The sequence below is a fragment of the Lepidothrix coronata genome, unplaced genomic scaffold (assembly GCF_001604755.1).
Source record: "Lepidothrix coronata isolate B3197 unplaced genomic scaffold, Lepidothrix_coronata-1.0 Scaffold53, whole genome shotgun sequence".
Classification (NCBI taxonomy): Eukaryota; Metazoa; Chordata; class Aves; order Passeriformes; family Pipridae; genus Lepidothrix; species Lepidothrix coronata.
In genome coordinates, this window is record NW_016690233.1 from 2,179,203 (window position 1) to 2,194,662 (window position 15,460).

General features: G+C 37.9%; 1 protein-coding gene across 1 annotated transcript in view; it reads right to left on the reverse strand.

The window, feature by feature from the left end:
- The window catches only part of DYNC2H1 (dynein cytoplasmic 2 heavy chain 1), a 161,271-nt gene extending 146,256 nt beyond the window's left edge, over positions 1 to 15,015 (reverse strand). The window contains exons 1-15 of the mRNA XM_017815950.1: positions 14,193 to 15,015; positions 11,645 to 11,815; positions 10,749 to 10,884; positions 10,313 to 10,431; positions 9,610 to 9,754; positions 8,611 to 8,843; positions 8,238 to 8,372; positions 8,021 to 8,134; positions 7,712 to 7,823; positions 7,444 to 7,568; positions 5,808 to 5,983; positions 4,268 to 4,463; positions 3,174 to 3,269; positions 1,251 to 1,403; positions 1,042 to 1,140 (exon numbers count right to left, since the gene is read on the reverse strand). Of these exons, the coding sequence (XP_017671439.1) occupies positions 1,042 to 1,140; positions 1,251 to 1,403; positions 3,174 to 3,269; positions 4,268 to 4,463; positions 5,808 to 5,983; positions 7,444 to 7,568; positions 7,712 to 7,823; positions 8,021 to 8,134; positions 8,238 to 8,372; positions 8,611 to 8,843; positions 9,610 to 9,754; positions 10,313 to 10,431; positions 10,749 to 10,884; positions 11,645 to 11,815; positions 14,193 to 14,390 (2,208 nt within the window). The 5' untranslated portion in view covers positions 14,391 to 15,015. The remainder of the gene's footprint in view (positions 1 to 1,041; positions 1,141 to 1,250; positions 1,404 to 3,173; positions 3,270 to 4,267; positions 4,464 to 5,807; positions 5,984 to 7,443; positions 7,569 to 7,711; positions 7,824 to 8,020; positions 8,135 to 8,237; positions 8,373 to 8,610; positions 8,844 to 9,609; positions 9,755 to 10,312; positions 10,432 to 10,748; positions 10,885 to 11,644; positions 11,816 to 14,192) is intronic.
- Between the last annotated feature and the right edge of the window lie 445 nt (positions 15,016 to 15,460).

Below are 15,460 nucleotides of genomic sequence, written 5' to 3' on the forward strand. Positions count from 1 at the left end.
TGATGACAACAGGAGTAAGGCTATACCACCTTGTAATTTTTGGATGGTGAAAAAGATATATTTGGTTAAGTTTTATAACTTCAGTCAAAGATATTTACAAAGTGGATAATATAGTTTTGTTAATTTTCCATCTAAAAATATTCTGTAATACCAAAACAATTTTCAAACAGATCCTGAGGCAAATATAGATTATTTTCGTAAAATAAAAATCTGCAAACTAAACTTCAAAAGAAATTACAAACTAAAAGCGGAATCGATACACTTACTTATTTTTCTTATTATCCTTAGAAAATGAAAACAAAATTATAAGTAAAATACTGTAGAGATACTGCATTTATTTTACTGGCAAATACCAACTGGGTTTGCATTAGAAAGGTTAAGAACAACACATCCATCTAAGAATATAGTTCTTTGATTGCTGAAGGCTATAGGAAAAATTAAACTGACTGGAATAATACCTCAAAATAGATTAGGTGATGTAATATTACCTACCTACTTTAATAATATGACATTCTTAAACAAAATCTTTATCATCTTAATGATCTTAAAGGTCTTTTGCTACTCAAATGATTCTGTGATTCTACTCGAAAAGGTGACAGTTGATAAGTGAACAAACAAAAACTTATCTTTTTCATTATTTCAGGCAGAAATGCATTTTAATTCTAAATTTTATACATTTGTTCTATCCAGGGATCACTCATATCTGTACCAATTTCTTTGTTTTACCTTGCATTAATGGCTCAGACATTAATGAGACATAACTGATCTACATTATCTAAGGTTTTCCCATTTCTTCATCTAACACATCATTGACCAAAAGTTCTCCCATGACTAGTGTGAGATCAAAAAGATTGCCTTCCTCCTCCTCATCTGAGATTTTACCTCACACCTGACATTAACCAGTACACAGTTGGTTTACCTGACCCAGTTAGTAACTCCTTAATCAAAATTAATTCAATCATGCCATGTTTGAGTCTTTAATTTTGATTACTGTTGAAAAGTCAAATGTTCACAGTTTGCAGTATGGTAATGAAACCCTGCCTGTGACTCGAGGCTGGCAAAACCAGTTCTGAGCTCCTGGAGTCCATCTTTCCAACGCTGCTGCTGCCGAAGTAGATCAATATTCATAAGCGATATAACCTGTCAAAAGAATTTTAAGGAATAATAAGCATACTCATCACCATGTAAATGAAAGAAAGGGTAAGGTAAGCCATAAGAGACACAATTTCAATTTCATATGGAAAATGTACCTTTTCAATGAAGTTTGTGTGCCACTTCCTTAGTTTTCTATTTTCAGTGGAAAGCCGTTCAGCAGCAGCTTGAAGTTTTTGGATATAAGCTTCCAGTTCTCTGGGATTATCCCATGTTATTTGAGCTTTTCCTCCAGGACCAGATTTTGAATGCTTTAAAAACATACAAACTCTGTCAGATTTATTCACAAATATAGTCTACCAACTAGCATACAGGAAGTGATAATATGAGAAAGTAAAAAATGGAGGACCTTCCTTTCCCTAACTGCATTAGAGACAAAATAATCTGGCAAATCACAGACATGTAGGCATAGCAGTATAGCTACATCAATGCACTGGGGAAGGATTTATGACAGACTCTTAACAGAGTTTGAAATAAATTAACTTATGTTGAGACTTCTGCCCCACAAACATAAGCAGACAGCTCAAGATGAAAGGAAATCTTAAATTTCTCTCTCTTTGTTCTGCACAGACCAAAACCAAAAATGTGACATGAATAATTGCTAATCAACTTCATCTGTTTATCATTAAATAATTTTTTTTTTAAATTACAGTGTAAAACTTCACACAATCAGATTTGGGGAGTTTCATTTCTCTGGGCTTTTTATCAAGGTTCTGGTGATTTTATGCAGTAGAAAATCAGAAGACAAAAGCATCTGAAGTTCCAGAGCTAGATCTATTCCTAAAAGATGCAGGGCAGAAATCACATTAAATAGGAGAGTATGTTGTGGTTTTGAACACCTGTGCACCATCACTATCTTAGAGGTTGCACACTGAAAGAATCTGTAGCATAATCTATAATCAGCTAAAGCAAAACTTAACAGATAGTTAGGGAACTTTTTCCAGGACACTTTTGAATCTACAGTTTGGTTTGCAGTCTTCACCATTTTTTATGAATTAATCCCAACGCCAGCATCCCTTCTACTCCCAGCCCCAGTTCTTATAATCTGTCTTGCAAAACGTTTCTCAGGAGTGAGTTTCCAATTGTTCCTGTAATGCTTGCTCCGGTGGCACCATTCTCCAATACAGAGTTTATGGGCATGTTATAATTCATGAGCCATTCTCACATTGTAAGAGCATTAGAACAGGCTGGAGTGCTTGAAACTGATCAAAACCAGTAAACTGAAATTCATTATCGACATGCTTCTCCAGACATAAAAATGAGATATGTTGTTAAAAAAAATGTGGATTGTAGTAATGTTCATATTGTCCCTTCAAAGCAGAAAAATTAAAATAAAGTTCTCCAAATTGACCCAAATTCCTTAAAAGAATCTAAGGATAGTGAACTTCCTAGCAAAAAAGAAAAGAAACACTATTGTCAGAGCAACTATATTATTTCTGAATACCAGCCCACTGTAACAAACTGCATGTATAAGTCAATAATCAGATAGATGCACAGATTCTTTGTTCTTAGCCTAAAACAGAAACTAGCTGGCTACTTCTAACCTGCTCAAAACACAAATTAGAGATATTCAAGAGAATTACAAAATCCAGAGAGATTTAATAATAGACAAAACAGTGAAACCATTCCTTAATACTAATTTATCTCCAAAATAAAGCATATGCCAATCTTATTAAACAGATCAAAATAATATTACTTAGAACAGCTAACACAGGAGTTATGTTACCAACTATTAAGGAATTGACCATATCATAGTTCATATGCAATTCAAACACTAAAAATAATTCCTGAGAGAGTATATTATGCTAATATCCAAGTTAAAAAGAGTAAGCAGTTGTTTAAATGACAATATATATTAAAAAAGGCCAAATGATTTCAATAAACATTAATTAAACAGGTGGTGTTGCTTGGATGGGAAAGCTACAGTTAAAAAGTCCAGCAATAAATGCAGAAAAAAACAGCACATAATAAGAACAGATACCATTGAAATTAAAAATACAAAAAGAGGATAATTCTTTCACCTTAATTATTTGTTCAAATGCTAGAGCAGACTGTAGCATCATTGGCTTCTGACTCTTAATCATTTGTTGATCAATAGAATTATAAAAATGTGCCACCTGTAAAAATAGAGATTAAATGTACAAGAACAGATAAAAATATTTATATGCAAATAATTGTAACCCAGAACATTCCTGAAAATATTGCCCAATCAATCTCATTAAGAAATGAGAACTAACTACACAAGTAAAATATTTAGAAATATATACATATAATGCTAATGTGGTTCTATCTTCTTCTAGTAATGAATTCTAATAGAAAAAAGGCTGCTTCTTACACATCTGAGGTGATTATGCTTCACCCTAAGTTAAATAGGTTCAGTCTCTGATTTGTTATAAGTGAATTAGTTCCAATATTTTATGCAAATGTTGGCATCTAGTGCCATTTCAGAGACCTTCATGTATCAATGACATCTGCCAGGATATGACACGAGCTAAAAATATCTGTTTACTTCCAGATGGACACCTGGAGTAAGAGGTATACCCTACAACTTGCTTTAGTTGTCCACACATAGACATTTAGTGCCTTTTGACATAAGTAAGGTTTCTACTTGGACATCTGTCAGTGTGTGGGTATCTTGCAGGTCTTATGTCATCTCTGCCTTAGCTGTACGGGTATCTCAGCTATCAATGACATCTCATGTGAATAAAAACTTCGTAGCATTGAATGCAATCAAAAAAATACACCACCCACTCCCCCCAAAAAACCTACACATATTTCCATTAAAATACTTATTAACATATTTTCAGTTGAAAACTAGCAATGGTGAGGACGAGTCGCTTCATTTTATGACATTTTCCTTCAGTCACAATATCAAAAACTGAGACTAAAATCAGGTGATCAATTAATTACTTGTCTTATTTTTGTATATTCATGCAGTAACTTCACACAGCTTTAATACTATATTTCAAAAGAAAATACATTCTGAAATAGTAAAGCATTTCTTTACTTTTGTTTTCTTTTATGGACTTAGAAAAAAGACAGAAAAGACAGCAGTCTAGAAAAGTTCCACGAACTAAAGCTGGGAAGTCAGAACATGAAGTTATTAATCTTATACCTGTTTAAGGATGACTGCCTGCTTGCAGAACTTTTGTGCAGTGTTTGCAACATGCTGTATTTTAGTTGGTATAGCAAATCCAAGTGCTGATAGCTGACGTACTTCTCTTAAGAGAGTCACCAAACGATCAGAATAAAGTATATTCAGTGTTCCAGAAATGTGATCCAACTCCATCACAGGGCTATTAGCTTGGATACTGAACCAAAATAAAGCAGATTACTGAATGTAATGTGATATTTATCCATTCTTAGATGCATTTTATCATAATAAACTATTCTAAAAAGCTTGATGTCACTCTATTATGTTTTACTACACTTATTAACATTTTAATTTACTCAGAATTTTTTCCAGTAACCTTTCTTTTAATTCAAAACCAATGAAGACAATAAGAAATTAACAATGCCTATTGTTTTTGCTTACGAAGTCCTTCTGGTTTGTGACAATAGTTAATGTGTAACTCGCAGCTAGACAGTATTTGTCAAATACACTGTATCCATCATAATCTCTCAAGCAGGCACTTTACAGGTCCCAGTCTTCAGCATTGCAAAGGGAGAAAAATAATCTGAGGGAATCAGTCCAAGAACCAGGACTTGTATCAGTAAAGTACTTTGATATATGCAACCAAATAGTAATAACATCAGCCTGTCTTCAGATTTTACTTCATTTTTCTTCTACTTTACTAATGCTTCTACTACCATCCTTCAAGGTTTCTTTCATAAAAACTTCAGCTTTACTCATTTTTTCTTTTTTTCTCATCTTTTTTGTAGTTTCCATATCCATTGTATTCCCCTTTTTTAGTGAGTTACCTCTTTTCTTGTCCTTTTAATCACATGACATCTTTTAAAATATCATCTTTTAAAATTATATTAGAGTGCTGAATCTGGTTATTTGCCATACTTGAGCATTTTTCGTAAAATAAAAGTTTTCACATAAGTATCAACTCCTTATCCTCTGAAACTGTAGACAAACTCTTTCCAAACGAAGTTTGCAACACAAGAGATTCACACAGAAGCTATGTGGCCAATGAACTAAAACAAAAATTATTAAAATATATTTTAATATCCCATAAAGAAATGTCATTATTTTGGGGAACATAATTCATGAAGTTTAAACAGATTTGCTTAGTCTTCTTTAATCTCTCCTATTTAGACTGCAGAATTAAGTTGTTACTCTACATGTGTCATCTATATCACACCTATTCTCTAATCTCATCTGGTTTCTATACATAATCACTATATGGATTACAGTGGATAACAAGTAATAACAGCAAGCAAACCAAACATGTCTTTCATTCCAGATGCTAACAGAAACCGCAGGATTTGTTATTAACACTGTCCTTTATACTTCACCTTACCAACCAAGACTGGCAGGATGATGAAATTGTCATAAATTCTTCTATTTTGTTTTTCCATTCATTCTCAATTCTGTATTTTTTTTAATCTCCTTTGTTGAGTTCTAATGAATTACACCACACTACAGATTTCATATTTAATAAACATAATTTATTTAATAAACATTATTTAAACAAGAATGTATTTACCAAAGTCCTGACTTGGAATTTGATAATTCTGACTGGATATTCCTAGACCAGTCATCAAATTGTTCTTGTTCATACACTTTTAACTGTTCCAGAAAAGAATCTGCACTTTGATGAAAAGTTTGAAATCCAGATAAGTCAGACAGAAGGGCCTCTGCCAGCTTGATAGTATCATCCACCTTAAACACAACCGCAAAGAAAAGAAGCTTAACTTCCCAGTATTTGATCAGAAAAGAAAAATCACCACAACAAAAATCACTATTACAAAACATCCAAGTGGGATGAAAAACTGATTAAAATTGATAAAAAAAAGTGAATCCTGACTTGTGTCCCAGATGTTCAAATTCTCATTACAGTAAATTGGGTCTGAATAACTTGTCCACCGCAGGTGTCTACCACTATTAAGATACCTCAGAGTATCCCACCTGGTCTTCAGTTAATACTCCATAAAGGTACAGATCTCCCATGAGTCCATTGTATCTATAAGGTCCATGACAGTACTCAAAGGTATTTGAAACAGAGTTTCACATCTATGTGTGGACAAATTAATCAAAACCCCAGTCAATACAATCAGTGGAGATTTGAGAGCAACTTAAAAATTTAGCACAACCTACATCAGACATAAAAGTGATACACATAAGCTGAGCTAAGTCTTTGGTAGACCAAGCAGAAGAAATAAACCTGAGCTGCTGATGTTCTCTCTGCAAGGGACATAACAAAGTAATACCTTTAATACCTCCATCCCTTGTCATGTTCAGCTGAAATGGGCCCTGAAGATTTCTGCAAATCACAGGTAAATGATAAAAAACTGGGGTAATAGTACTGGGTTAATAGTTATTCCGAGATAAGTAACTTCTGTTCTCATTAAAATCTATAGTTATTGTAGATGGCACTTCTGTTCACAAAAAGCATTTTGCTTTTCATGGGTCAATGCTTTCCAAAAAATATTCAAAGTTTCCAACTAAAGTGTAAATACAAACTAACAAAACCAACATAAGTCGGTCAAATATGTTTTAAACACAATCTGTTGTAAGAGAACACTGAATTGTACATTTACTTTTACTGTAAAGTAAAAGTTTTACTGTCCATGTAGTAAATTCCCCAGCAGGTACAAACTCAAAATGCACTACTAAGAAATCCCTTCAATTTCAAGAGGACACTACACAGGTTGGTAATAACAAGTGAGAATTACGATGTCAGAATCTGGCTACCTATGAATCCTAAATACAATTTAAAAATGCAAACAGGAAGGTAAAATTTAACAAAAATTCATCCTCTCTGAGGTTTTTTTGGTTGGTCGGTGTTGGTTTTGGGTTTTTGGGGGGTTTTTGTTTCTTTTGGTTGGTTGGTTGGTTGGTTTGTTTGTGGGTTTTTTTGTTGTTGTGTTTGGTTGTTGTTTTTTTTTTTTTTTTAAAAATTAAGTCATAAAAGCAGGCAGCTCAGTTTATTATAAAAAGACTGTCTTCTGGGTCTATTAATAAAATTCAACTTAGCAAGTACCACCATTGAGAAAGAATTTGATTATGCAACTCTTGGGAAGCCCACAGTTTTTCTGTGTGGAATTCCCCACAAAAATGTCAAATACCGTGTCCTACATTCTATGATAATACTGTCTCTAAATAGTAGTGGAATCTGTTACCTTCAGTTCCAGCTGCCGTACCCACACAATATTATTGACAACTTCAGAAAGGTTCTTGCCTGACAGTGGTCCAGAAACATCACCAGGTACACCATGGCATCGAGTTTCAAAGTCTGTCTGATAGTCTAATACAAGCAAAAGATTCATTAGTCCAGAAATCTAACAGAACAACCTTAGTTGTAGTAATAAAAATATAATAGTTATACTGACATAATTCAAGAATAAAGGATCCTAGTATTTGCAAAAAAAAAAAAAAGCAATTAAATACCTTTGACATAATCTTGAAGTCCTGCCAGCAATGTTTCCCTTTCAAAAAGCAATTCTTTGCTTATATTTGGATGCTTTATCAGTTCCTTATGTTTCTGAAATATTTGAAGAAGCTGGAATATGAAATTTTAAAGAAGGTATTGCTTTCTACTGAAAAAAAATGAACATGTTCTGACACTACTGATTACTGCTGCTTATAAGTAGTACTGTCTCTGGTTCTAAGCATTTATTCCTGTGCTCTAAACTCACTACTTAAGAATTCAATAACTTGATCTTCAGGAAAATTTTCAGACTACAAAAATACCCATACCTGCTGAGGACTGTCCTGAATTTCTGAAATAAATTTCTTCAATTTGCTTGCTATTTTTTGTTCTGCTGGTGCAATAATTCTTTCATACTGAACGATGGCTGCTTTCCATAATGGCTAGAGATAATGAGTTCACGTTAGTTTAGGACTATCCATATACATCACAGAAAGACACAGAAAAAACGAGAATAAATTAAAAATTAAAAATTAAGCATTATACCTCTGTGTAAGGATTGTAGTGTACAGGATTTAGGCCAGTAAAGGGTTCAAAGACTTGAGCAGGATGTAAAGAATTTTGTTCTCCAGGTGGCAAAAAGAATGTAAGTTTTTCATGCAGTGTTCTAACAGTTAGCACCTATGGGGAAAAAAGTATTTGATATATCCAAAGTAGTTCTACATAAAACTTACATTTAGAAGTACCAATCTCTCTCCTTTTTACAAGAAACTTTTGAAAGGCTCAGGCAAACATAGATTATGGGATGCTATCTGACTCTGTAAAGATTATAAAAGTGTTTAACTCTCTCTTTTAACTTGAAACAATATTGTTTAATTCTGTGTCTAATGAAACTGATCTCTATAATTGAAATCTCTACCTCATCAAGACGTTTGCCAAGTTTGGCTAGCAACTCAGGGGAATATTTCTCATTTTTCCATGGATGTAGAGTATAACGTTGCCACAGCTGTCCAGTTAAGTATTCACAAGCTGATACCCACTGCTCACAAATCAAGATGCCAGCCTTTATATTTTCTTTAACACTGTGAAAAGCATCCTCCCACAAATTCAAAGCTGCTAATTTTCTCTGAACATATCTACCTAGCGAGCCACCTAGAAGACAAAAAACATATAGAAAAGCAAGATGTTATGTTTGCTTAAAATAATTCCTATGCCACATTCCAATTACATGTTTAAAAAACTAGTGTAATGTCTTGATTTCAAACCACACAAATGTACCAATAACCGATTGTTTTAGATTCAACAGATCTCTTGAATATCTCTGAGTTAAACAGAGGTTACTCCAACATCAGAAGCTGATGGATTTGGATTTTGAATTCCACACACAAGCACCTGTCCTTATCAGCAGTAATGGCAGTACCTGACTTCCCCCTGCAATCCTTGCCCTCATGCACACACATATCTGGCAGCAGCAGACAAACTCACTGCCTGTCTCCAAACGTGGGGCTGCTGTTGAGGAAACGAGAAGAAGCAACTTCTCTGCACATCCTGCTCTCACCTCCACACAGACCAAATCAACCTTTAAATGGGGGTTTACGTAAATAAATTTTCTCCTCTGAGAGAAAGACAGGGAGTGCAACAGAAGTATGACAAATCTACTTCACCAGCAGAAATGGATCCACCTCCATCTTCTTACTATCTATCATCTTCCCAAGCATGTGTGAAGGCATCTACCAGAACTGGTTGAATTATTGCATACTAGAAGGCAAATAATATTCATGGATCATAATTATAAGAAGTAAGCACCTTAATGCTGTGGGCTATTACTGGTGCCTTTACAAGGAAGAAGGCTTTTGCTCAAGGAATCATTCTACTTTTTCTCAACTGTTCATTCAATAAAGACTGCATAAAGGTTTACCTATTACATCCAAGAGATTATGCATGCGTGACTGTGGATAAGGATCATGTTCTGTTTGTCTCCACACACCATCAACAGTATCCTTGGTACTCTCCACCAAATCCACAGCTTCAAATAATGATAGAGTATCCAAGTTGTAATAATCCTAGAAAAAAAAATGCCCCTTAATATGTTTACTTTGCAAGTAGTATTGTAGAAACATTTATAAGTTTCTGAAGCTGGCAAGCGGTATAGTTTCCTAGGGTTTATTGCATAAAAGAATATGTCATAATCCTCTTAAAAAACAAGCATTTGTGTAAGTTTATTCACATGAAGAATTCATTGATATCTGAAGCATTGTTCAAGAAAGCATTTTATGGGTGCTAAAATTTTTGCATGATAGCACTATTATTGTCCTTTTTATAACCTTATGAGTTGATCTCTAGTTCAAAAACTGTAGAATATTGTTGTATTTCTACAGCAGCTCTTAGTATTCAATGGTCAAATCTGTTCCCAATTACATGTTGGCATTCCCACACACCACTGTCACTACAAACTACATGAATGTCATTTAAAGTAAAATTTTGCCTAAGAAAAAAATAACTAAATAGTTATATACTCATATATTTAAAAAGAATGTACATATACTGACATAAATTTCAGGGGAAGAATATTTTTTACTAAATCTAGAAATATATCACTGATTGCACAAAATAAAACATACTTTTGCAATGTCCTCAAATAGGTCTTTAAAATATGAAGCTCTCTCTTTACTACACCATTTACTTCCATGACGAGCACATTCTATCCAGAACTGAAATTCATCTGTTGGTGTAAGTATAGCTGCAAATAACAACAGAAAATATTTATATATGAAATAAATTGATTGTTATAAAATATTTTCAGTCAGAACATCCTTTATAAAGCAGGCTTTTACTATGTAGTTATGTAAATATCTTTCAACTTCTGATTCTAACTAGATACAGTTTAAAGGTCAACTCTGGTCTCTTGGTATAACCATCACTAATTCCATCTACTAACCACAGCCTGCTATACTTCACACTATGCAGTCACTGGGAAGTCTAAAAATTCAACTTGTAAATAAATTATTTACTCCTAATTTAAAATTAATTATAAAAAGATATAACTGCAAAACAAACCTCGCACATCATCTTCACAGAATTTTGTTCCTGTGTAATTAGGATCTGATCTTCTGAGAGCAGTACTCAAGCCAGCTTCAAGTTCACTTAAAAGTTTCTGGAGTTTGGGATCAAATGTTTTACTCCATCTCTCATCCTGTAATGAAAATTTCAAAAATTGTGACTCACATGATAGAGTAATTACTATTTTCCTCCCATTAATCTGAAAAGAAAAAAAAGTCAGATTAAGTAACCAACCACATGGTGGGACAATGTAATAATATTTTTTTTCTTAAAGTCAAAGAAAAGGACCTCATTCTCTTCGTTTAACAATTCAGAATAATACTGCAAAAAAACCCATTTTTATCACAAAATCAAGTCAGTTACTGGTTTTATAAAGGCACTCTGAAAATGTGTTCAAAATCATTTGTTAGTTAATTGTCTTAAGTTAAATAAATTTGGACTACTATAGCATAATCTGGAAGGTGTAAAAGGTGTAAAAATTAACCTAGAGTCTAGTGTACCTATCTGCCACTTATTAAAGAATCACAGTATGCATGACACAGACCTATGCATTTCATACAAACTCCAAGAGTATCTAAAAACAAGAAAAGGACACAAGGCTGGCATTACTGTTGGAAAGGAGGTAAAGAGTTATTTTCTTCATTAACCACCCCTGCACAATGTATTCCATGCTTCCAGTCAGGCATATGTATGACCAGAATCCTCCTCTCCTCCTTACTGATAGGAGGTGAAGTACTTTCTATAACTTAGAAATAACAATCACCCTTGTTTAATCTCTTAAAATATTTTGGTTTTAAAACATAAAACATTTAGTTCAAAATTAGTTAACATCCTATGGAATTTCAATGTCTCGGTATAAATCCACAGAACATTTAAATTGGTATATTGCTCACCTTCAGTAACACTGGAGCAAAAACTTGACGTACAGCTTGATAAAGGGTGTTAATTGGTGAATTTAGCATAGATGACACAAGAATATTACTATGAAGATTATCTTCTGTAATTACATCAGGTCTCAGCTTAAAGAACACCAACACGTTATTCTCTGAATCAGTAGCCTCAATCTGTAATAATCAGGAAGACAGGATTTGTTTAGAAAACTGTCAGTGACTGCATATTATACTAAATCATGTACACCATTTACACAAACAATTTGTCTCAAGAAAAAAATATAAAATATCATATTACACCCTTTGGGCTCTGATAACATTCTGGTAGTATCTGATTTGCACAGAAAATGAAAATTTTTATTATACTCATTTCTGAGCCCATAGGAACCTGACTTCCAACATCAAACACATAAAGACTCTTTCAGCATATAATGTCTGTAAATACCATATTTTCTTACTCTATTTTGAAAACTCCACTTCCCACTTTCTGTAGACAAAACAGAAACTGTCTTGTGCCTAGAGAAAAATATACATATTTTTAAATTGTATTTTTATGCGACATACCTTTGGGAATATTTTTCTAAATATTCTAACTATTCTGTATTGTTCTCCTGAGTTTGTAAATACGTAACTCTATTGCAATTCATTGATTTCTCAAGGATAGAGAAAGGTATGGTCCTTCATTAGTCATCAGTCACAATTCATGTTCCCTTCACAGCCCAATTTATGGGTAAAGTTCCAAATGTTGCCATAAATCAATTACTGAAACGATTTGTGGCTGAGGAGAATTCATAAAACAGTAAAATATTATTAAACGTTTGATAAATCAATAGCAAGAAGATATGCAAGCTGAAATCCCAAATTCTGCACAATTATAAACATCTGTATACTCTTTTCTGTTAAAAGAAATGGAGGGATAGGAAGAACAGCTTTCAGTTTTACTGAACAGTATCAGTTTTTGCTTTCTTATCAGCTCTTTAGCTCAACACATGCAGACATCTTCACTGAGATAACAGGTATGCAGTGTAGCACTGATATGAATCTGATCTCCCACAGTTGCTGAAAGCTGCCTTGTATTTTAGACAGTGGCTCAGCAGCAAACCCCCAAAATTGGTACACATAAATGTTCACTTTTGCCTGAATATAGAATCCACTAGTCTTAACCAAAGAGGCACGTAAGTTACTGGTCCACAATTTGCATGTTAAGGACACGTTACACTCATCTTCAGTGCAGAAAAGATCTGCACTGACATAATGGACACCACATCCCTGGTCTCACAGCAGAACGACAGGACACATGCCAAGACCCACATTTTGCCTGTACACTCTGTGCAGCAGGCACTGCACCATGGTCTGATTATATAGTGACAATGAGCGCACATCACACCCCATGGTATCACTCAGATGAGTCACTCGCTGAACACAAACACTCAAGGCAGGATATTTCACACAATCAACCTAAGATTTGCTCACAGACGGACATATCAGTTTGAAAAATGCATGCTTTTGACAAACATCCACCTTGGGACTTGTCAAATATCAGTCATTGTGCCATATACTGGGTCACATTCCCTGCATGGACATTGGCCACACAATCCTTCCATACACCCAGGACCAGGAAGAAATCATACAGCAGATTCCACCTGACATTTGCATTAAGATAACATGCCATCTTCCGGGCTGCATTACATTCACACAGCGACAATATACAGCACACTAAAACTGCATCAGCATGGGCACGATCCACAGAAAAACATATCACCGGCTAACCATATGGTCTTCACAGACTCTTGGGCCAGAGTCTTGGTCTTAGCTGGGATAAAGTTAATTTTCTTCTTAGTACCTGGGGCAGTGCTGCATTTTGGGTTTAGAATGAGAATAACACACTGATATGTTGGTTGTTGCTGAGCAATGATTACCCGAAGTCAAGGAATTTTTAGTCCCTCGTGCACTGCCAGTGAGGAGGTGCACAGGAAGCTGGGAAGGAGCATGGCCAGGACAGCTGAACCGAACTGACCAGAGGAATATTCCATACCACAGACTGTCATGCTTAGTATATAGACTGAGGGGAGTTGGCCAGGAGGCAGCAATCACTGCTGGGGAATGGGCTGGACATGGGTGGTGAACAACTATATTTTTACATCGCTTATTCTACTTGGGCTCTCTCGCCCCTTTTCATTACAATTATTAACACTATTACTAGCATATTAGTAGTGGGTTATTATTATATTGTTTTTATTATATTTTACTTCGTTGTTCTTATCTCAACCCCCAAAAGGGGTTTAACCTTTTCTTTCCGATTCTCCTCTCCACTGCGGGGTGGGGGCCACTCAGTGGTACTTAGCAGCCGACCGGGGTTAAAACACGGCAGCCGCCAGTAACTTGCAGACACAGAGACCCGCACAGATATTCGCAGTAGGGAGGTGTCTCCCAAATCTGATACCAGTCTTTACGGCCAGTAAGCCTGGGATGACTGCGGGCTCTGCGTTCCCAATCGCACGCCGGGATGCGGTGGACACGCGGGACCCGGCCATGCCGCACACTACGGTACCTTATTGGAGGTGGTGAGCTGCGCGCCCGAGTGCTGTACCACGAGCAGGAATTCGTTGCCGTCGTCGAGGAAGCTGCTCAGCTCCGGACGGGAGTGGAGCCCCGCCGCCAGGGCAGCACAGCCCGCCGGATCCAGCCCGAAGTAGTTCGCAGCCGTGGCTGAGATAAAGCGCTTCCTCGGGTCTCCTTCCCCGGCCATGCTTGCCGGGCGCACCCTGTCAGGCAGGATCAAGGCAAAGGCGGATCCAGAGCCCCTCGGGAGCACATGGAGGGACTGGCGGGAGGAAGAGCTGGCGGGAAGGACGGCGGAGCGCAGGAGGAGAGGCCCGGAGCGTACTGGCGTCCCCGGGAGCCGTCACTATGGTGACCGAAGATGGCGGCCCCAGCGCGCAGGCGGGGTCGGGCCGAGTGGCGCCCGGCAAGGGCCGCTGCCCGCGGAGGGGCGGGAGAGAGGGAGGGATGGAGGCGGCGGTGACGCGGTCGGCGGGCACAGTGGGCGGAGAGGGGCGGAGGCGGAGAAAGGCCCACGCTCGTCCCGCCACCGCAGCAGCAGCCCACAGGTGCTGCCGGGCTTTCCTCTGGGTTCACCGAAGCGCCTCTCCTGCCATCAGCTGCGTCACGGTGTCACGGCCGCCGCAGTACTTGGGGTGTTTCACCCTCCCACAGCCCTTCCCGCTCCGTTAGGGATCCGTGCGACCCCCACCGGGAGCCCAGGCTTGTATGCCCGTGGTTTCGTGGGTCAGCGCGGGCGTAGCGATCAACGCCCTGATCCGCGCTCACAGCTGCTTCTCCAGGGGGTTGTCCAGGCGAGAGAGGGTCTCCCCCAACAGCTGTCCTTGGGCTCGGCCGCCGCCCGCACCTCTCAGCAGGCGGCTGCCGCAGCCCCGCGCCCGATCTCAGCGCTGCCCACCCGGCGTCCCCACGGGCCCGCGGGCGGGCTGGGACCTCGCGGCACCCCTTGGTCCCTGGTGACTAACGCAGGGTTCGCGCTGTCCCGTTTATGTCACCGCAAACTCTCAGCTGTAAGGGGCACACCGACCTGACCCAGGCCAGCCCCACCGCCCCCTGCTCACAGCTCCCGAGCTGCCCCTGCTGCAGGGGGGAAGGGCGTGCGGCAGCCCCGCCCTCGGGGGCGGGTCCCGGCGCGGCCCCGCCCCGCGGCGCTGCCACTTCCTGCCCGGCGCCGTCTGTGTCCGGGTCGTTCTCGCTGTTCGCTCTGCAGCCGATATCGCCCGTTCCTCGCTCTCGCTCCCCGTGCTCGCCCCTAGC